A 20,663-nucleotide genomic window follows, 5' to 3' on the forward strand; every position below is an offset into this window, starting at 1 on the left:
GGGGGCGGGGGCGGGGGCCCGGCCGCGCAGGGGAGGGGGAGGGGAGCGGGAAGAGGAGGGGGCAGCCCTGACTCGCAGGCTGCCAATTAACACTCTCCGGGTGGCGTCTTCGGATGCGGGCATCTTCCCTTGGCAATCTTGCAGAGACTGGACACCAACGTGACCAGCTCCTTGCCATCACTCTACAGAAGGGGAAACTGAGGCTCAGAAGGTATCTGGATACTCTGGCATTGCTGGGCATTCATGGGTCCCACTGGTCAATCTTGGGCTGGTGGGTCCTGGAGGAGTTAGAGACGCAGGCACATTTACCAGCACCCGCATGCTCCCTCCCTCCTGTCCTCTTTCAGCCTTCAGCGGAGAAGCACAGCTCCACTCGCTGGTCTAGTCCCATCTGCCTTCACACCCGTGAGAACCCCTTCCCTTCCAGCCCCTGAGGCAGCCCTCTGCTGCTGACCCACTCCTACTCTCCCCCAGGACTCCAGACCCACTCACTTCCAACCAGAGCTTTAGTGGCCCTGGGACCCCTGCCCAGGCACCTTGTACTGGGAATCAGAGGACCCAAGTTCAACCCTGGTTGAACTTCAGTCCCAGAGTCAAGAGGCAACTCTCTGGGCCCCAGTTGCTCCAAGCTCTAGAATGGGGAGCTGTTCTGAGACTGCAGAGATGATACTTGTGAAGGCTCTGTGTGAACTCCCATGGTGGGGGGAGGGGGGGGTCCTGAATTTTTGACTTCCTTCTTAGTCCTTAGCTTCTACCACCTGCGAGCTGGACAGGAGCACTTCCCAAAGTCATGCCAGACACCAAGAGCCCCACATTTAGTTCTGGGGTTCTCATGGACCCCTGCTTTCTCCTGCCCTCTTGGCCTACTATGGGAAGGGTCCTGGAGCTGGGGAAGCCTCCCAAAGCTGGGACTGGATTCCATTCTTCACCTACACAGGTAGGTATTATGTGAGGGTCCTTGTTACAGAGGAGAAGGAATGAGGACTCTCAGAGTCAGGAAAACAGCGTGTGGTCCAAGTTTGACCCTTTGGGCACATCAGCTTCATTTTGCCCCTCAGTCTTCCCCTCTGCACAATGGGAGTGTGTGTGTGGGGCTCCTACCCTGCCTGGGTCCCAGGGATGTTATGATAAAATGAGGCCCCATGTGGCCTAGTCCCTTTCTGCCCCTACCTACCTCATGCATAAGCTCTTAGTTTATCCTGCCTCAGAGACCTCCATCCCTGTCTCCAGCATATTCACATGCCTTGGGGCCTCCAGCCTCAGATGACCTGCCAGCAGCTCTCTGGTTACAGGGAACAGAAAGACACTTCCTTTGGGTCAGGAATGGTTCTGCCTGAGTGGGCTGACAAGCTGGAGGGGAGGGCGCCACAGTTCTTTCATCTGTCCTTTCTGGGTTTAGTTTCTTCTCTGAGAGTGTCAGGACACTGGGATGGTGGTGGTGATGGAAGGGGTAGGGGCAAGGTTTGGGGAGGAGTGAAGAGAATTTCCTAGCCAGGGCTAGGATGTGAGCAACATTCGTGGCCAAGTCCTTTTCTCTCTCTCCTAAACCTCACCTTCTCTGTATCTGGCACCCCATTTCCCCCCCTGCTCCCAGCTACTTCTCTCTTGGGGGTAGTCAGTGAAATGGAGCATGCTAGAGAGCAGGTCTGAAGGGTGTGGGTGTGTGAGGAAAAAGAGACCATTTCACTTGAGTTTCCTGGCTTTCTTACCCAACACGCACATACACACTCACACAGGCAGTGAGCCTGGCCGGCAGTGAGAGGGCAGAGCTAGAATGGGAGAGGGACCTCAGAGCTAGTGGCAGAGGTGGAGAGAGAAACTGAATTGACAGGGCAGGGCAGGGAGAGGTGGAAGCTAGGCAGGCAAGGGCACCTGCCCATCCCTCCCTCAGGGGCACAGGCCACTGGTGGGGGCAAAGAGGCGCAAGGCAGTGTTGACTCCGCCTGTAGGCTGGTGGGGATGAGAAAAGAAAAGGTCCTGAGTTTATTTCCAAGACTAAAGAAGACGCAAATCCTGTCACCGGAAAGACTGTTCCACTTGCTTTTTTTCCCTAATAGTCTTCTATTGAGCGCCTCTTGAAGGCCAGGTGCTGCGAGACAGTAGAAGACCAGGTCCTTCCTCACGTTCTTGGGGATGGAGGTGAGGAGGAGGGGCAAGACTTCAAAGCATTTGGTGGAGGTTTGAACGTGTTATGGGAACGCCTAGGAAGGAAAGGAAAGCGGGAGAAGGCTGAGCGGAGACGACATTTGAGCCAGCCTGGAAGGTGGAAAAAGGGGCTTTAGTGTGGTCCTCCCCCCAGGTTGGCGGCTGGAGCTCAGCCCGGGCGGGTCCGCTCCTTTCCCGGCTCCGATCCCCTTTCAGCCCATTCATCCTTGCCCGGGCCGGGGGTGGGCGGGCAGACAATCAGACACTGTTTTATCACAGGCATCGGCTGCAACCTCCCGCCTGGCGCCCGCAACGCGCGGCCGCCGAGGGAATGAGTCCCTGGGGACTCCCTGGGAACGTAAGCGTGCGGACCTCTCACGGCCAAGCAGGCAGTCGGGCCCGGAAGGCTAGCAGCCTGCGCTCCATCAGACGCAGAAAGCACGCCCTCCGGGCGGGACTAGCTTTCCCCGCAGCCCCGCCCCGGCTCCCGCCCCCAGTGTTCCCGGGCCTCTGGCCGCGCACGGTCCTCCGGGAATTGGACCAACAGAGGCCGTGCCTGCATACTACAACTCCCAGAAGGCTGCGCGACCAGGCCGCCTAGGGATTGCCGCAGAAGGCCGGGGGTGGGCCTCCAGCTGAACGGCCTTCCAACCCCCGAGCGGACGTGGCGTACGGCGCTGCCGGAAGTTCCGGGAAGCTGGCCCTGCGACTGGCCCGAGCTTCCGGGTTGGTCGCGCGCCTTCCTGCGGCTAAGATGGCGACCGAGCATCCTGAGCCTCCCAAAGGAGAGTTGCAGCTGCCGCCGCCGCCGCCTCCTGGGCACTATGGCGCCTGGGCTGCCCAGGAGCTTCAGGCCAAATTGGCAGAGATCGGAGCTCCGATCCAGGGTGAGAAGCACGGGAGGTCAAGAGCAGGCAGCGTAGGCCTGCGGGGAAGCGGAGCCGGTTACCCCGGAGACCCGGGGGTGGGGGGCGGAGGCGGGCCGCTGGGGCCTGACGAGGCCCGCTTGTTCTGCACGGCCTGCCCTACCCCATTGATCCTGTCCTTTGCCCAGCAGGGAGTCGCGAGGAGCTGGTGGAGCGGCTCCAGACCTACACCCGCCAGGTAAGTGTTGGCAGCGGGACGTCAGGATAGATCGAGCTTCTGGAGGAGGCCTTCATGACCCCTCGCGACGCGGTCTTCGTTCTTTATGTACCTCAGCATAGCAAGTGGGGGCTTGCTCTTTTTGCCGGTTTTTGCTTTTACTTATTCTGTTGTAATCGCTTCTATGCGTATTGGTCCTCTCCGGTGCCTAACCCGAGCTCTGGCAGACAGGCACTGGGCAAATTTTGTTGAATGGATGGGAATGAACGGCGTTTAATGGAACAGCTCCTCTTGGACTGACCTAGAGTCCTTTCTCTTTTGCAGACTGGCATCGTGCTGAATCGGCCGGTTCTGAGAGGTGAAGATGGGGACAAAGCTGCCCCTCCTCCTATGTCAGCACAGGTAAGGAGGTTGTTCCATTTTATAAGATCTCTTCTGCTCAGGGTAGCCCCTTCTCTCACATGCAGCGTACTGGGGATGCAACTAGCAGGTTGGGCAGGGGCGTACTGCGATGACAGAATGGGAGCTCTTCAGTTCCCCCATGGTCCTGATCTTGCCCCTTTCCCAATGTTTGCTCCTCCAAATTCTATCACTTAAGATTCAGTTTAATATTTGGAAGACTGACTTGATTCTTTGCCAGCTGGAAGTAATCACCCTCTTCTTTGCCCTTCCAGGGCACAGTTCCCATGTATTCAGTGAGACCTTAGAGCTCACACCCTGATTTTTTATTTTTATTTTTTTAGATTTTTTATTTTTTTCCTTTTTCTCCCCAAAGCCGTTCGGTACATAGTTGTATATTCTTAGTTGTGGGTCCTTCTAGTTGTGGCACGTGGGACGCCACCTCAGTGTGGCTCGATGAATGGTGCCATGTCCCTGCCCAGGATTTGAACCGAGGCAACACTGCGCCGCCTGCAGCAGAGCGCACGAACTTAACCACTCGGCCACGGGGCCGGCCCCTCACACCCTGCTTTGATTTCATACTTTCTACATTTACTGAGTCATTGGGGCACACTGGCTCCTGTTTAAGTCCTCTCTACTTCCATGTCCTTTCTGATCCAGGATTTGACTCTTTTTCTCTAGAGCAGTGGCTCTGACCTGGGGTCCCTTGACTTCTGTGTGGGGGATGAGGAGTCTGTAGATGGTTTTTAGAGGTGTCCGTGAATCTCCTGAAATTGTATGCAAAGTCTGAGTTCATGTTTTTCTGGAGAGAGAGCTTTCATTGGTTGGTGTCCCAAAGTTAACATCCTCTTTTCTTGATATGGCTATAGAGTATTCTTTTCTTGAGTGCAAGAACTGTGTGTCATTTGACTTTGAAGTCCAGCACCTGGCTCATAGTAGATCCCTAGCAAATGTCTGCAGTAGATAAATACTTCGTAGTTTATGGTCCTATTTTTTTCCACAGCTCTCTGGGATTCCCATGCCACCACCACCTATGGGACTCCCTCCTCTGCAACCTCCTCCACCACCCCCACCACCTCCACCAGGCCTTGGCCTTGGCTTTCCTATGGCAGTTGGACCCCGCCCACCAAACTTGGGGCCCCCGCCTCCACTCCGTGTGGGTGAGCCTGTGGCACTGTCAGAGGAGGAGAGGCTGAAGCTGGCGCAGCAGCAGGCAGCCTTGCTGATGCAGCAAGAGGAGCGTGCCAAGCAGGTAGGCCAGGTGGCAGTCTGCGCCTGGGTCTCATCAGGGTCCTGAAGGGGGAGTAGAGCCTCAGAGAGAGCTGGATTGTGGAGCCAAACCTTCTGGCAAGGTCTGGACCAAAGACTGGATCTTAGGCCCTAGGCTGGAAGAGGACCCCAGAAAGCAGAGTTGTGGCAGACTGCCCTGAGGGGTATTGGTGCTGGTATGAGCTTGTTTTCTTTTTTAAGCAGGGGGATCATTCACTGAAGGAACACGAGCTCTTGGAGCAGCAGAAGCGGGTAATGCCCCTCATCCTAACCTTTTGACCCCACGGTCCAGTCTGTTGACTGTCACTTCTAGTGCTTGGTGTCTAAAACAAGGTGCACCATTCAAGTTTTCTGTGGAGGTTACCTCATTCTCAACTAAGTTCCAGTATCTCCTAAATAATTCTCTCTTTCCTGTAGCCCAGGGGTTGGTAAACTGTGGACTGTGGCTTGTTTTTTATGTCCTGTGAGCTAAGAATGGTTTTTATGTTTTTATTTTTATTTATTTATTTTTTTGAGGAAGATTAGCCCTGAGCTAACATCTGCTGTCAATCCTCCTCTTTTTGCTGAGGAAGACTGGCCCTGAGCTAACATCCGTGCCCATCTTCCTCTACTTTATATGTGGGACGCCTGCCACAGCATGGCCTGCCAGGTGGTGCCATGTCCACATCCAGGATCCGAACTGGCGAACCCTGGGCCGCCAAAGCGGAACGTGCAAACTTAACCACTGTGCCACTGGGCCAGCCCCATGTTTTTTATGTTTTTAAAGGATTGTTAAAAAATGAAAACAAAACCAAAATATACAACAGAGTTGGTGCAATGGCTCCTGAAGCCTAAAATATTTATTGTCTGGCCCATTACAGAAAAAAGTTTGCTGACCCCTACTAGTCTTACATGTTACCATTTTAGTTATCTTGGAGAGGACTCGGGGCTAATTTAGTCATTTGAATCAGATTTAGACTAAGTGTGATAGATATAAGATAGGGAATGATCCATAAGACATGCAGGCCCAGAGGTGCATTGTATGGGTTGTTACCCAGTGGGTACTCAGGAGTATTAGAAAATAAGCATTAGCAGCAGCAGACATGGAAATGTTTATGAAGTACTGTCTTTGCTCAGGTGGTGCTAGATCTTGAGGGGTACATATCAGAAAAGAATTCATTGTTCCTTAGAAATAACTTTATCTCTTGGGGAAGAAAACTCTTGTTAAAAAATAAAAGGCAGTGTTTGGCTAAATATTAAATTCTCTGCTAGAAACTAGCAGTTTCCCAGGGTTTTTCTTGGTGTTACTTCTGGGGGTTTTCCTTTGTGATTAAGAGGGCTCCTCCATTTGGATCAGTAGCCTGGAAGTGTGGGGGTGTCAGAGACATCAGAACTCGAGTGGTACCTGATTCTTCTTGGGCCTGTTACCGGGTTGAAAGAATGCATTGGCCAGGGGCTGCCTGCCAAACGGATTTCCAAGCCTTGTCTCCACTCCCACTTCCCTCGTGTAGGCAGCTGTGTTGTTGGAGCAGGAGCGGCAGCAGCAGGAGATTGCCAAGATGGGCACCCCAGTCCCTCGGCCCCCACAAGACTTGGGCCAGATTGGTGTTCGCACTCCCCTGGGTCCTCGAGGTAAGACCCTGAAAATGGAAGGGAAAGGCAAGGAAGGTGATTAAAAGTTTTGGTATTTAAGTATACATCACAGAAAAAATACACGTATCGTAAGTTTGCAGTTCAATGAAGTTTCATAAAGTGAACACATCCATACAACCAGCACCCTGACCAAGAAGAAAAACATTGCCAGCACCCCAAGAGACCTCCCAGGCTCCCTTCTAGCCACCCCTCCCCCGAAGGGTAACCGTCACCCTGACTTTTAGCAAGGAAATACTTCTTATTTTTTAAAATTTTTATTTATTTAAAAAAGATTTTTTTTTAAAGATTGGCACCTGCACTAACATCTGTTACCAATCTTTTTTTTTTTCTTCTCCGCAAAGCACCCCCCAGTACACAGTTATGTATTCCAGTTGTGAGTGCCTCTGGTTGTGCTATATGGCATGCTGCCTCAACATGACCTGGTGAGCAGTGCCATGTCCGTGTCCAGGATCCGAACCGGCAAAACCCTGGGCTGCTGAAGTGGAGCGTGTGAACTTAACCACTCGGCCATGGGGCCGGCCCCAGGAAGATACTTTTTAGAATGAATCTTTTGTCTCTTCTGACATTGGATTTCTTTCTCCTCTCAGTTGCTGCCCCGGTGGGCCCCACCCCAACTGTTTTGCCCATGGGAGCCCCGGTTCCCCGCCCTCGTGGTCCCCCACCGCCCCCTGGAGATGAGAACAGAGAGGTGAGACTGGTGATTTCTTCCTAGGAACCGGAGAGTGTGGTTTAGAAGGGGACTATTTCTGGACTTTTAGAAAATCCAGCGAAGAGAAATCTATTAGAGAAGGATTCTGAGAGAAGATGGGAGGGCTTCTGGGGAGAGTGGGACAGCCATACTTAGTTCCGACATAATTAGGTAGGGCAGGAAGTAGGGCCTGGAGACATTTCTGGGGCATGGTTCTGGGGTTCCCTCTGAGGCCTGCTGAGGGATCATTGAGTCCAGTTGGTGTTGTCTGCTGTCTGCTGTTTACGTCATCTGGCCTGCAGCCTTTCTAGTACAAGAGGTAGGAGTTGTAGGAAAGAGGGCACTGAGCGCACCCCCTCTGCCTCTGTTGTCTCTGGCAGATGGACGACCCCTCTGTGGGGCCCAAGATCCCCCAGGCTTTGGAAAAGATCCTGCAGCTGAAGGAGAGCCGCCAGGAAGAGATGAACTCTCAGCAGGGTGAGTGTATCCTCGTGTCCTGAGGGCTGCAGGGACAGAACCTAGAGAGGCTGAGGCCGGGTCTGCATTCCTCCTCCCTTCCCGAGGAGGGTTTCAGAGAAAAACCGGCTCTTGCTAAAGAGGAGTTACTGTGAGCGAGTGGCAGGGCACTGAGTGGTGGGAGGAGACTGATGGCTACCTTCTTCCCTTACAGAGGAAGAAGAAATGGAAACAGATGCTCGCTCCTCCCTGGGCCAGTCAGCATCAGAGACTGAGGAGGACACAGTGTCCGTATCCAAAAAAGAGGTATGGGATGGAGCTGGGTCTGGAAGGAATTGCAGGAGATGGGGTTTGGGCTCTAAAATAACTCCCATTCTTAGTGTTCCAGAAGTAGTAGCAGCTGTTTTGTGCCACTTCCTGTCCTAAGCGTCTTGTAGATATCTTTCATTCAATTGCCAGTAAATCCCTTAGAGTTCTGAGTACTATGCATGCCTGCATTTTACAGCTGAAAGAGCTAAGGTTCTGAGAGGTGCAGTAGTAACCCAGAGGCACACAGCTTGAGAGGGGCAGAACTTCGGAATCTGACTTCAAGGCCTGTTTTCTCAGCCACTTGGGGAAATTGGGTGAAGAGATTAGGGGTTGGGGGCGGGCATGGTGCTTGGATGCTCTAAGCTAGTTGGTTTGCCTTGTTTTGACAGAAAAACCGGAAGCGTCGGAACCGGAAGAAGAAGAAAAAGCCCCAGCGGGTGCGGGGAGCATCATCTGAGAGCTCTGGGGACCGAGAGAAAGAGTCAGCCCGGCCCCGTGGCTCTGACTCCCCAGCGGCTGATGTTGAAATTGAATATGTGACTGAAGAACCTGAAATTTATGAGCCCAACTTCATTTTCTTCAAGAGGATTTTTGAGGCTTTCAAGGTACAAGGAGCAGTGTGCTCTGAAGGGGCAGAGCTGAGCAGGGAAGGGGCAGGAATGGGGAAGGAGCGAGGTAAGAGGGGCATCTTTCCTGTGCCGGGTTCAGGAGCTAGGGAGGGGCCCAGTGTGGGGGTCTCCACGTTGTCTGCCTCCTCAGCTCACCGATGACGTGAAGAAGGAGAAAGAGAAGGAGCCAGAGAAACTCGACAAACTGGAGAACTCTGCAGCCCCCAAGAAGAAGGGCTTTGAAGAGGAGCACAAGGACAGTGATGATGACAGCAGTGATGATGAACAAGTGAGGCCCACCCCCTCCTGTCGGGGAGACACGGACTCTGGGGACAGGTGGCTGAGATGCATCCAATGAGGGACTGTGGTGAACTCTTGCAGGAGAGAGTCCCTTTGGTGGCTGAAGTTTTGGGGTGAGCTTGGCAGGCTGATTCACACCTAAGAGTCCTGCTCGAAAGAGATGATTGTTCTGTTCTAGGAAAAGAAGCCAGAAGCCCCCAAGCTGTCCAAGAAGAAGCTGCGCCGAATGAATCGCTTCACTGTGGCTGAACTCAAGCAGGTGAGACCTGAGATGCTCCAGCAGGCCCTGGAGCCTGGGAGACCCCACGAGGAGCTCCTCGAACACCGCAGTGGGGTTTTGCTTTGTGGGGGAGAGCTTTGAAGGAGGCCTGGGTGACTTAGGGTCCTTTGAGGAGGAGAAGGGTAAAGCTTTAGACCTGAGTGGTTGGGGCTTTCTAGAGGTGTGTTGCTGTGTCTTCCAGCTCGTAGCTCGGCCTGATGTTGTGGAGATGCACGATGTGACAGCACAGGACCCCAAGCTCTTGGTTCACCTCAAGGCCACTCGGAATTCGGTGCCCGTGCCACGCCACTGGTGTTTTAAGCGCAAGTACCTGCAGGGCAAACGAGGCATTGAGAAGCCCCCCTTCGAGCTGCCAGACTTCATCAAACGCACAGGCATCCAGGAGATGCGGGAGGCCCTGCAGGAGAAGGTGAGGGCCTGGCTGGGGCTCACTTCTGCCCTGGGGGATCCACGTCCTTAATAGCAGCCTGCTTCCGAATCGGGATCCGGTTCCCAGAACCCACCCACTCGTTAACTGTCTTATTATCCATTCTGCAGTTTGGAACTAGTCAGCAGTGCATGTGACACAGGAAGGGCAGTGGGGGAAGGACATCAACACAAGAAAGGCAGCCCTCACTCTATGATCAGAGCTAGTGCTCCTGCCCCACAGAGGCCGAGACTTCTGGCTCGGAGTGGCTCCGTTTTCCCCTTGTCTCCTCGTCCCCTCTGCCTGCACTTTCCCAGCTCTCTTTAATCTGCACACGGTGACTCCTTTCCCTGCAGGTTGCTTTTGGCTGTGTGTAGTTCTCTGCCCCTAAAATGAGCCTGGTGCACTTTATGGCTAGAGCTTCATGGTGGTTGTGTAACTTCTTAAATTTAGAATTTTCAGTTAAATACTTTGAGTAGGTAACACTCGTGCGTACTGCAAAAATTCAGGAGGGACAGAAGTACATGGTGAGAACTCTGCCTCCCAGTTAGACTCCTGTCACCCAGTTCTCTCCAGAGGCAACTAATGAGAGCAGTCTCTTGATCAGATGGCTTAAAAAATATTTATTGATGCGTATAGCTGAGGATGATACACCTGTTTTGTTCAACGTGGATTATGTAACTTTGAGGGGTTTGAGCAGGAAGGATTTGGGTGACTTTCGGAATGAGATAAACGAGGTTTCATTTAATCTCTTTTGGGAATGGGGAGCCAGATGTATTCAGAGTCACATTTGGTGACTGCCTTATCTGGTGTGTCTTCCGCCACTCTCCAGGAAGAACAGAAGACCATGAAATCAAAAATGCGAGAGAAGGTTCGGCCCAAGATGGGGAAGATTGACATTGACTACCAGAAGCTGCACGACGCCTTCTTCAAGTGGCAGACCAAGCCAAAGCTGACCATCCACGGGGACCTGTACTACGAGGTCCGGGAGGGGCCTGGGAGGCCCGGCTGGGCTTTGGGTCGTGGCTGTGTGACTCGTGGTTGGCAGGACTTCCAAAGCTGGCACAGCAGCCAGTCCCCTCAGCCTCAGAGTGTCCATTAATTCCCTTGGATGGGATGGAATTTGGATCTTAAAATGAGGCGGTTTCCTGGAGGAGAGATGCAGACCATGTCTTCGAAATGATGATTATTTATGGTGGGCAGTTTAGGGACAGGGGGCCAGGTGGCAGATGCTTTTAGGAAACAGTTAATATTGGAGGTGGGAGAAAAGTTATTTTTTTTTCGGATCCTTGAAATATCAATCACCATGATATCGTGGAGGTTTGAGGTGAAAGGACCTCGGAGATCACCCTGTCAGATGCCCTCGTTTTCCAGAGGAGAAGCAGGTCCTGAATTTGGCTGTGTTCTCACAGGGGTTAATGACAACACCGGGAATCTTGCTGTCCCCCTCCTTCCTGGCCTTTGTTCCTTTCCCTGCTTAGCCAGGGAGAGAAGTGAGGAGACTCTCAGTGGGAAGCAGGCAGCCTCAGCGGGATTTTCTATCTGATGTGGACGGGGACTTCTGTCTTTGTTCTCCTGTCCTCTCCCCATTGAGCTCCCAGCGTGTGTCTGGCATCCACAACGCAGCGGGCTCTGCTTTTTCCTCAGGGGAAGGAGTTTGAGACACGACTGAAGGAGAAGAAGCCAGGAGATCTGTCTGATGAGCTAAGGATTTCCTTGGGGATGCCAGTAGGACCAGTGAGTGCCGGCTACCTGACTGGGGAAGCAGAGGGAGACAAAGGGAGAGGGTTGGGCGGATGCTATCTTCTCATTTTCCTGCAGAATGCCCACAAGGTCCCTCCCCCGTGGCTGATTGCCATGCAGCGATATGGGCCACCCCCGTCGTACCCCAACCTGAAAATCCCCGGGCTGAACTCGCCCATCCCCGAGGTGAGCACCGTCTTTTTCATTCTTAGCTGCCTCTGCCTTTTAACTAGAGGATGATTTGATTTTTTCCCCCTTCTCTCGCTTGTCTCGTTTCTCTCATTTCCCTTTCTCTCATCTCATGTGTGTCTTTTTTTTTTTTTTTAGAAAAAGTAATGGTTTTTGTTTTAAAAAAAACCTGACATGCTCATCATAAAACAGTCCATCAGAATTGACAAATACAAAGATGAAAATAAATCACCCACAGTTTCACCACTTAGAAATAACCAAATTTAACATTTGGTGAATGTGTTTCCAGGTAGTTCTCCGATATATATGAGTGGACAGATAGAAATAATTTTATCTCAGGAATGGCATCAAACTAATTTTTAGATAAAAAAACATTAAATTTAGGGGCCGGCCCTGTGGCCGAGTGGTTAAGTTCGCGCGCTCTGCTTCTGTGGCCCAGGGTTTCGCCAGTTCAAATCCTGGGCACGGACATGGCACCATTTGTCAAGCCATGCTGGGGTGGCATCCCACGTGTCACAACTAGAAGGACCCACATCCAAAAATATGCAACTGTGTATGAGGGGAGGGGCTTTGGGAGAAAAAGGAAAAATAAAATCTTAAAATAAAAAAGCGTTAAATTTTAAAAAGTTAACAGACAACAAAGTCATTAAAGTGAAAAAGTGATTGTTAAATTTCAGATAAAAATTTCTGTCCATTAGGAGAAACAGATTCTAAAAGCTTTCCAGAGTTAGGAAAAATCAGTAAGCAATTGGGGTCATGTTCTTCAAAACACACAGTTCAGTTGCAGATGGCACAGACGTCTACCTCGAAGGCTGAGGTTATTAGCATACTTTCTGCCTCCCTCCTCCCCATCCCATTGCCTCCAGATTTTTGTTGCTTACTACTTTTGCCTTGTAATGCTTCATAACGTTTAATTCCTCTCTGAAATCTGTCCAGAGTGCCCAGGTGTTAGTTCTGTACTTGGGAGCGTGACTTTTCTCCAGGACTCCGCTGTTTGTGTTGGAGCTCACCTGTGGAACTGACCTGGCATTCCCTCTCTTGCAGAGCTGTTCCTTTGGGTACCATGCTGGTGGCTGGGGCAAACCCCCAGTAGATGAGACCGGGAAACCACTCTATGGGGATGTGTTTGGAACCAATGCTGCCGAATTTCAGGTATGGGCGTGGCTGGCAAGCTTGGTCTTAGTTAAGGTCATGAAGCTTAAGATGGTTGGTTTATAGCGTCATTATCAGGGAGCTGGGTGTTGTGAAGTTTCGAAGTCTGAAAAAGAGCATGCATTTTCCTGAGATGTGATCCAAGCTCCCCACTAGAATCTGAGCTCTCTGTGGGCAGAGATTATTGTTTGTCTGTTTACGCTTACATCCCTTCAGCTTACAATAGCTTCAGTAGATGCTTAGTAAACGTTTGTTGAATGAATGAGTGATCTCTTTCAGACCAAGACGGAGGAAGAAGAGATTGATCGGACCCCTTGGGGGGAGCTGGAGCCATCTGATGAAGAGTCTTCCGAAGAAGAGGAAGAGGAGGAAAGTGATGAAGACAAACCAGATGAGACAGGCTTTATTACCCCTGCAGACAGGTGGGGGAAGCAGAGTCGGCCTCTCTGAAGTGGTCTATTTGTCTTTGGGGGCCTTCTCTTTACCCCAGAGCTTGTTCCTCTCTTCACAGTGGCCTCATCACTCCTGGAGGGTTCTCGTCAGTGCCAGCTGGAATGGAGACCCCTGAACTCATTGAGCTGAGGAAGAAGAAGATTGAGGAGGCGATGGACGGGTGAGGGAACCAGGCAGGGCTGAGAGGGAAGGCCTTCCTCTTCCCTTTAGCCTCTAGGTTGGCTGGCTGACTTTTGTCATCTGCCTGCCCCTTTTAACAATTACTGAGCACCAGCCGTGGGCCAGGCACTGCTCTAAGCAGTGAAGAAGACAGGCGAGGCAAACATCTCCTCAGAGAACAAGGTAATTTCAGATGTGGATAAGACAGTGAAGCAAAGGCAAGTGGGTAATGGGGTGTAGAGGGGTTTGCGTGGCAAGGAGGCCTTTGGGAAGGCCTCACCTAGGAGGAGGTGTTTGAGCTGAGAGCTGAATGTCAGCAACGAGCCAGCCACAGGATGATCGGGGCAGAAGGAACTTTAAGTGCAAGCAGTGCACGGGCCCTGAGGCCGGCGGGGGCTTGCATAGCTGTGCATTTTGAAGCTCCCTTGTTAGGTATGTAAACCTGTAGGATTGGTAAGTCTTCTTGATGAATTGACCCCCTTTTCACGAGATGATCTTCTCTTTGTCCATTCTGTTCTTTGTTCCCTTTTTCCTATTTTCCTATCTTTTGGATTAAATATTTTTTATGATTCCATTTTATCTCCTTTGTTCACTTATTACCTGTAAGGCTTTGCTTTGTTATTTTAGTGTTTATGATGTCCATCTTTGTCACAGTCTCCCTTCAAGTGACATTATACCAGTTTGGGATAGTATTAAAGACCTTACAGGCGTGTAGTTCTCTTCTCTCCTCCCAACTTGTGCAGTATCGTCATACATTTTACTTTTATATATGTTCTAAACCCTACACTATGGTTATTTGTTTAAATGGTCAATTATCTTATAGAGAGATTTAAATAATAAGAATCAGATATTAACCCAGGTAATTACCCTTTCCAGTGTTCTTTTGTTTCTTTGTGAATATCCAGGTTTCCATCTGGTATCATTTTCCTTCTGCTTGAAAAGCTTCCTTCCGCATTTCTTGTTGTGGGTCTGCTGGTCATGAATTCTTTTAGCTTTCGCAGTCTAAAAAGGTCTTCGTTTGTGATTGCTTTTTGAAAGATTTTTGCCACATACAGGATTCTAGGTTGACAGTGGTTTTTTCTTTCACTACTTTAAAGATGTTGCTCCAGTGTCGTCTTTGTTGCATTATTTCTGATGAGAAATCTTCTGTCTTCCTTCCTTTGTTCATACATAATGTGTCATTTTTCTCTGGCTGCTTTTAAGATTTTCTCTTTATTGCTGTTTGGAACAATTTGATTATATGTAGTGCAGTGTATTGGTGTAGGTTTTTTTCCTATTTCTTTGTTTGGGGCTTGTTAGGCATCTTGAATTTTGCATTTATAGTTTTTATTAATTTTGGAAAAATTTTCACCATTATTTCTCCAAATATTTTTTCTGTTCCCTTCTCTTTCTCTCTCCTTTGGGAACTCCTATTATACACATATTAGATCTCTTGAAATTGTACTACTGCTCACTGATGCTCTGTTCATTTTTAAAATCACTATTCTCTGTATTTCATTTTAGAAAATTTCTATTCCTGTGTCTTCAAGTTTGCTAATATTTTTTCTGCAATTTCTGATCTGACATTAATCTCATCCAGTGTAGTTTTCATCTTTAGCAGTGTGATTTGGGTCTTTTTATATCTTCTGTGTCTCTTATTTAACTTTCTGAACATATGGAATACAGTGACAGTAGCATTTTAATGTACTTGCCTGCTAATGCTAACATCTGTGCCAGTTCTGGGTTGATTTAAATTGATTCATTATTTTCCTCATTAAGGGTTGTATTTTCCTGCTTCTTTGCATGCCTGGTAATTTTGGATTGGATGCCAGACTTGCTGAAATGTCCCTTGTTGGGTCCTGGACACTTCTGTGTTCCTGTGAATCTTCAGCTTTGCTCAGGGATACAGTTAAGGAACTTGGAAACAGTTTGATTCTTTGAGGTCTTGCTTTTCAGGTTCCTTAGGCAGCTCTGAAGCAGCGCGCAGTCCTCTCTGCTGCTGAGGCCCAAGACCCTCTGTATGCCCTAGCCAGTGCCCAGGAGGGTTTTCAGTCTGGCTGGTGGGACTGGCACTATTTCCAGTCCTGAGTGAGCGGCAGGCACTGTTACCACTAATCTTTTCGGGTGGTCCTTTCTCTGAGCTTGGTGCTTTCCTCCTCACGTGCGGTACTCACTTGAGTACTCGAGGGTGACCCTCCGTAGGTGTCTTGAGTTCCTGAGTCTCTGTGCTGCCTTCACCTCTCCAGCACTCTGTCCTGGGATCTCCAGCCGCCTTGGTCTCCCTGCACTTTCAGCCTCTCCCTTCAACTCATGGAGTCCTCTGGGCTCTACGTGGTTCCCCTCCACCCCCTCGCTCAGTGGCCTGCGAGCTCTCTCAGTGCAGTAGGCTGGGCAGTTGAAGGACTCCATTTGCTGCCTGTCTCTCGGGAATCACTGTCCTTCGTTGCCTCATGTCTAGTGACTTGAAAACTACTGTCTGATATATTTTGCCCATTTTTTGGTTCTTTCAGGTGGGAGAGTAAATCTAGGCCCTCCTGCTCCTTGTCTGGAAGCAGGAGTCTCAAGTTTTGCATATTCAAGGAAGAAAAAGAAGGATACTGTGGCTGAGTATAGTGAGCAGGGATTAGGTAAATGACCAGATTTTGAAGCCTTTAGGTCTTGGTAAGGAGTTTGGGTTTTATTTAAATGATGATCGAAAGCCTCAGTGGGTTTTGAGCAAAGGAGGGGCCGGATCTGAATTCTCCTTTAAGGCGTTTGCCTTGGCTGCTGTGTGAGAATAAACTGTCACTTCTTCCAGGGGGAGAGGTGGAGATGAAGCCCTGGTCTGGGTTGATATTGGTGGATTTGTTCTTGTGTTTCCAGTGGAGTGCTTGAAGTGGGTGGTGAGACTGGCTGTGGATGGCTCCCGCACCATTGCAAGGAAGGGCTAGGAGTTTGAGTTCTGTGTGTTAGAACTCCAGGCACGGCTTTGGGCTTTTTTCTCTCCTGCTAGCTTCTCCGTACCAAAGTTCTTCAGGAAACTTTCAGCCTCTGACTCTTAGCCCTTCCTTGCATGTGGGACTCTTGGTCTCTGATCCCCTAAACTTGATTCAGGGGACCCCCTTAACTCACTGTCTGTACTCCTTCCAGGCTATATTCCCTGGAATCAGCAACCCCTCCCCCCAACTCAGTTCTTTCTAGGGGTTTCCCTGACCTGCGGAAGTTTCTTGAGCATTGTTTTTCCCCTAAGTGTCTCAGAATCTCTCCAGGGAGCTGAGTGGAGGTGCTGCCCATGCTCCTTTTGCTTCCCCTCCAGAGACCCTTTCGGTCTTTGTTTTTGGGCTTGACCTCCTTGTCCTTTGCAGAAGTGAGACCCCTCAGCTGTTCACTGTGTTGCCAGAGAAGAGAACAGCCACTGTCGGGGGAGCCATGATGGGATCGACCCACATCTATGACATGTCCACGGTAAGCACTTGGAGGACACTGCTTTTGGGGGCTGGGAAAGGGGGCACATGGTAGGTCTTCAGAGCCTCTCTTTAGAGATGATAAGGCTCTGATCCCTTTGCCAGGTTATGAGCCGGAAGGGCCCAGCCCCCGAGCTGCAAGGTGTCGAAGTGGCCCTGGCACCTGAAGAGTTGGAGCTGGATCCCATGGCCATGACCCAGAAGTATGAAGAGCATGTGCGCGAGCAGCAGGCGCAAGTGGAGAAGGAAGACTTCAGTGACATGGTGGCTGAGCATGCTGCCAAACAGAAGGTAGGAGCTTACACGGGAACCCGTAGGGTGAGAGCCAGGGACCAAGGACTCCTTTTTCAGTGGAGTGGTGTCCTCTAGTGGTTAAGAGTCAGGGAGGAGGACTCAGTGCCTGCTGCCCTGAGCTTCCTTGGGGCTGGAAACCTTAGAAACTCTCCGGTGAGCTGCCCTCTTAAAGGATGATGAAACTGAGGCACAGGGAAGGGAAGGAGCTTTGCCAAGTCTGAAAATCTAGTTTCAGCACTTCTTCCACAGACCTCTGTGGCTGTCAGGCTGCCCACTCTTGTTTTGGGGATCAGTGAGTTGTTTAACCTGTTTTTCTCTCTCTCTTACAGCAAAAGAAACGGAAAGCTCAGCCCCAGGACAGCCGAGGAGGCAGCAAGAAATACAAGGAGTTCAAATTTTAGGTTCCCTCACACACCCAGCCCTCCTCCATTAGGCCCTTTGCCTGGACACCTGGGCTTCACACATGGGTCCCCAAGAGCCGACTCTGCCACAATTCGCAAAGGCTTCTCATTTCATGTTCTTATTTTAGACCTGTTTTGTAAATAAAGCTGTTTCCCAAGGAAAGAGATGAATATGTAACACTCCTGATCTTCCTTCCTTTCCTTTTAGTCCCCTCCTGCAAAAGGGCTAAAACAGCCTTTTTCTACAACTTCAGGGCTGCCCTAGTGACCAGGGCATGCACCTGCATCCCATGTTGCAGTTGAGACTGGTATGAAGCCAGCCAGGCTGAAACTGTGTGTTGTACCACTGCCGCCTTCCTAGGAAGGCTCTGGGAAGTGCCTCAAGGTCTGCTTTGACCTTACTACGTTGTCCTTGGGGAGTAAAAATAGCCAGCTTAGCGCCCTGGCTGTGCTGAGGAAGTACAGTGGGCTTGGGAAGTAGGCCAGGTCAGGCCTTCCTAATAGACCAAAAGAGTCCAAGTCCTTACCTGGGAGAGAACACGGCTCAAAATCGAGATGGTCTTGAGTCCGTGTGAGCTCCTGGGTGGTTAAACCAACCAGTCTCCAGGTTTTGGTGTGTGTGGGGGGCTTGCTCTCCAGGTTCTGGTTCCCCATCCCAAGAAGTCTTCCTGGCAGGCTAGACTGCACTGAACCGCTGGGTCCAATAGGCATTTTGGGAGTGCTGGGGAGAGAAGTCACAAACTGCTGTTGTACCACCGGTGTTGGTGTAAGTGCACCAACTGGGGTGGCGACGTGCGAAAGCTCCAAGATGGTTTCTGGAGGAGGGAATGTGGCAGTTGAGCTAGGCCTTGGAAGGAACAGAATTTTAGGAATTTAGTAAGTGATGAAGCAGAAAAAACATTCCAAGTGGAAGAAATTGAGGGCCAGGACGGGGGACGTGGGACTCTGTAATGGTTCTTTAGAGGAAGGGGGCGGTAGGGACAGAAAAGGAGAAAGGTGGGTTCCAGATGGGCCAGGGCTTAGCTTTATAATTCCCCCCGTGCAAGGGCATTTTGGACTCCAGGTCCCTGAGTCTCTGCCCACACTGGAGAGAAGCAGGGGCGGAAACTTCACGGCCCGGGGGCGCCCTGGCTGTGGCTGCTGGCTCATCACCTCGGTTGCTGATCGTGGCGAAGAAACCCCGGGCGGACAGCGGGGGCCAGGGGGCGGTCGGGAAGCTCGCTTGGGCCCGCTGCGGGTTCTGCCTGGGCTCCGCAAACCCGAGGGGGCCGAGGCGCGCTCCCGCCGCGCTCCCTCCCTGCCGGGGCCGCGCCCCAGAAAAGCGGGATTTCCGCTGGCCCGGCTGCCGCCGCCGGCGAGAGAACGATGGGAGAGGGGAGGACGGAGCTAGCTGGCGGCCGCCCGCGCGCAGACTTGGGAAGAGTCCGGCCGAGCGCGCGCCGGCCGCGGACCCCTCCCCGAAGAGCGGCGGGCGCGCGCCCACAGGCGGCCGGGGCGCGAGCGCGAGCCGGGGCCCCGCCCCTCGGGGCTGGGTGGGGCGGGCGCGAGCCGGGGCTCCCCGCCCCCTCCCCGGACACGCCCACCCAGTGTCTCGGCGGCGCGAGCCGCAACAGGCAGCGGCGGGCGAGCGCGAGGACCGCGCGCCGGGAGGCCCCGCGCGTGCGTGCAGCCTCTCGCTCGCTCGCTCGCGCGCTCGGGCGGGCGGGCTGAGGAGACGAGCCGAGCCCCCGCCGCCGCCGCGGGAGAAGGCTGGGCGTCTGCTCGGCGTCGCGGCGATCCCCGCAGCCCCGCTCCCCCACCCCGGCCGGGCCATGGCGGAACGCGGAGGGGCGGGCGGTGGTCCCGGAGGCGCCGGGGGCGGCAGCGGCCAGCGGGGCTCCGGGGTCGCCCAGTCCCCGCAGCAGCCGCCGCCGTCGCAGCAGCCGGCGCCGCAGCAGCCGACGCCCCCCAAGCTGGCCCAGGCCACCTCGTCGTCCTCATCCACCTCGGCGGCGGCCGCCTCCTCCTCGTCCTCGTCCACCTCCACCTCCATGGCCGTCGCGGTGGCCTCGGGCTCCGCGCCTCCCGGCGGCCCGGGGCCAGGCCGCACCCCCGCCCCCGTGCAGATGAACCTGTACGCCACCTGGGAGGTGGACCGGAGCTCGTCCAGCTGCGTGCCCAGGTGAGCTGGGGGGCGGCAGGGGACCGGGCCCTCGGGGCTGCCGGGCCGGGTCGGTGGTAGGCCCCCGTGTTCCCGAATTCCTCCCGGTCCCATCGTCCAAGGGGGCGCCCCCCACTTTAGGTCCCCCTCGCCCCCGCCGCCTGACTCCTGCCTGGCCTCCCAGGACTCCGCCTGCGGGGACCCCGCCCTCTCCTGCAGCCCCACCTTCTGCCTCCGGCCGGGACCACCCTCTTCCCCTCCCCGATCGGGGCCTCCTGGGCTCCCAGCCCTGGGCCTCCTCCGTTGATCTGACCGAATCCGGCCTTCCTGACGGTCAGTTTCCCCGCGTGAGTCACAGACTTTCCCTGCCTCGCCGGCGCCCGTGGGCTGTACATATGTTACATAGATGTGGTATAGATCGCTCTTGATATTGTTTCCCAATACACTCGGCATGTGCCAAACTCGGTTGTCACCTTCTGCCAGGTAAAGCCCGGATAGTAACCCTTGGGGCTGCTAGTTAGTCTTCCATACACATGTTCATTCGTACTTCAAATGACACGCGTTCTGTCCCGGTCTCCACGCTCTTGTAAAAGTCCTATTCAGTGTGGCTTCAGGAGTATTTCTCATTCTCTCTTTCCTGCAAGGCTCCATAAAATTACTGCCTTGTTTCAAAATTCAGTCCATTCCTCTGTCTGTTGGAACCATCTGGGGACTTTCCTTCCATTGGTAAAATATGCCTGAGTTTGGCATATTTCCTGTTTCTGTATTGGTAAGACAGTCTTTCTCCAACTCTTAGGGGACGCTGTGCAGTGTCTTACAGTTCACCCTTTGAATAGATGCTGTGGAGCTGGTTTCACCCAGTAAGCCCAGAGAAGTGCCCGGAGGTGATCTTTTTGTCACCTCTAAACTGAATTGATTCTGTTGGCTTGGAGTCTTGGGCTCACTCCTTCCTCTGTTAGCCCAGCCTTGGGCAGAAGGATCTGTAAATCGGGGTTAGGGAGCATTGTCTGGTTCCACCTTCAACTCTATTTTTCTTTTTTCCTCTCTTCGCTTTGAATTATTTCATGCATAGAAAGTTTTATGTATATATATCTCCTAGATAGGATATTAAAAGTGCCACGAGAAGTAGATTTGT

At 52.3% G+C, this 20,663-nt stretch overlaps 2 protein-coding genes and 1 long non-coding RNA gene across 4 annotated transcripts in view; 2 read left to right on the forward strand and 1 right to left on the reverse strand.

The window, feature by feature from the left end:
- The first annotated feature begins 57 nt into the window (after positions 1 to 57).
- On the forward strand, positions 58 to 17,551 carry SF3B2 (splicing factor 3b subunit 2). 2 transcript variants are annotated; one of them, XM_008533158.2, is made up of 25 exons: positions 58 to 211; positions 348 to 937; positions 2,058 to 2,139; positions 2,425 to 3,032; positions 3,203 to 3,249; positions 3,553 to 3,630; positions 4,631 to 4,879; positions 5,098 to 5,148; positions 6,387 to 6,507; positions 7,116 to 7,216; positions 7,597 to 7,693; positions 7,887 to 7,978; positions 8,371 to 8,586; positions 8,741 to 8,878; positions 9,068 to 9,148; positions 9,351 to 9,578; positions 10,408 to 10,557; positions 11,223 to 11,312; positions 11,397 to 11,504; positions 12,552 to 12,659; positions 12,939 to 13,081; positions 13,171 to 13,272; positions 16,595 to 16,694; positions 16,799 to 16,984; positions 17,317 to 17,551. In XM_008533158.2, the coding sequence occupies exons 4-25, from the start codon at positions 2,900 to 2,902 to the stop codon at positions 17,386 to 17,388; spliced, it is 2,691 nt and encodes an 896-aa protein (XP_008531380.1). In that variant the 5' UTR covers positions 58 to 211; positions 348 to 937; positions 2,058 to 2,139; positions 2,425 to 2,899; the 3' UTR covers positions 17,389 to 17,551. The 2 variants fall into 2 exon arrangements, with proteins under 2 accessions (XP_008531380.1, XP_008531372.1); XM_008533150.2 differs by lacking the exons at positions 58 to 211; positions 348 to 937; positions 2,058 to 2,139 and having other exon boundaries at positions 2,830 to 3,032; positions 3,200 to 3,249.
- Positions 11,142 to 19,733, reverse strand: LOC139074514 (uncharacterized). The gene is made up of 3 exons (XR_011524177.1): positions 19,511 to 19,733; positions 17,916 to 18,109; positions 11,142 to 11,331 (listed from the first exon to the last, which is right to left on the reverse strand). It is a non-coding gene; the product is annotated as an uncharacterized lncRNA (long non-coding RNA).
- Positions 18,992 to 20,663, forward strand: part of PACS1 (phosphofurin acidic cluster sorting protein 1) — a 132,609-nt gene continuing 130,937 nt past the window's right edge. Inside the window, exon 1 of the mRNA XM_070565546.1 lies at positions 18,992 to 19,549. Coding sequence (XP_070421647.1) covers positions 19,200 to 19,549 — 350 coding nt within the window. The 5' untranslated portion in view covers positions 18,992 to 19,199. The remainder of the gene's footprint in view (positions 19,550 to 20,663) is intronic.

This window comes from Equus przewalskii, chromosome 11, assembly GCF_037783145.1.
Source record: "Equus przewalskii isolate Varuska chromosome 11, EquPr2, whole genome shotgun sequence".
In the NCBI taxonomy this organism is placed as follows: Eukaryota; Metazoa; Chordata; class Mammalia; order Perissodactyla; family Equidae; genus Equus; species Equus przewalskii.

Coding starts and splice junctions, on each gene's coding strand:
- SF3B2 (XM_008533150.2), top strand. CDS start 2,900: ATGGCGACCGAGCATCCTGAGCCTCCCAAAGGAGAGTTGCAGCTGCCG. Junction 8,587..8,740: donor GGATTTTTGAGGCTTTCAAG/GTACAAGGAGCA, acceptor CTGCCTCCTCAG/CTCACCGATGACGTGAAGAA. Junction 13,082..13,170: donor TTTATTACCCCTGCAGACAG/GTGGGGGAAGCA, acceptor CTCTCTTCACAG/TGGCCTCATCACTCCTGGAG.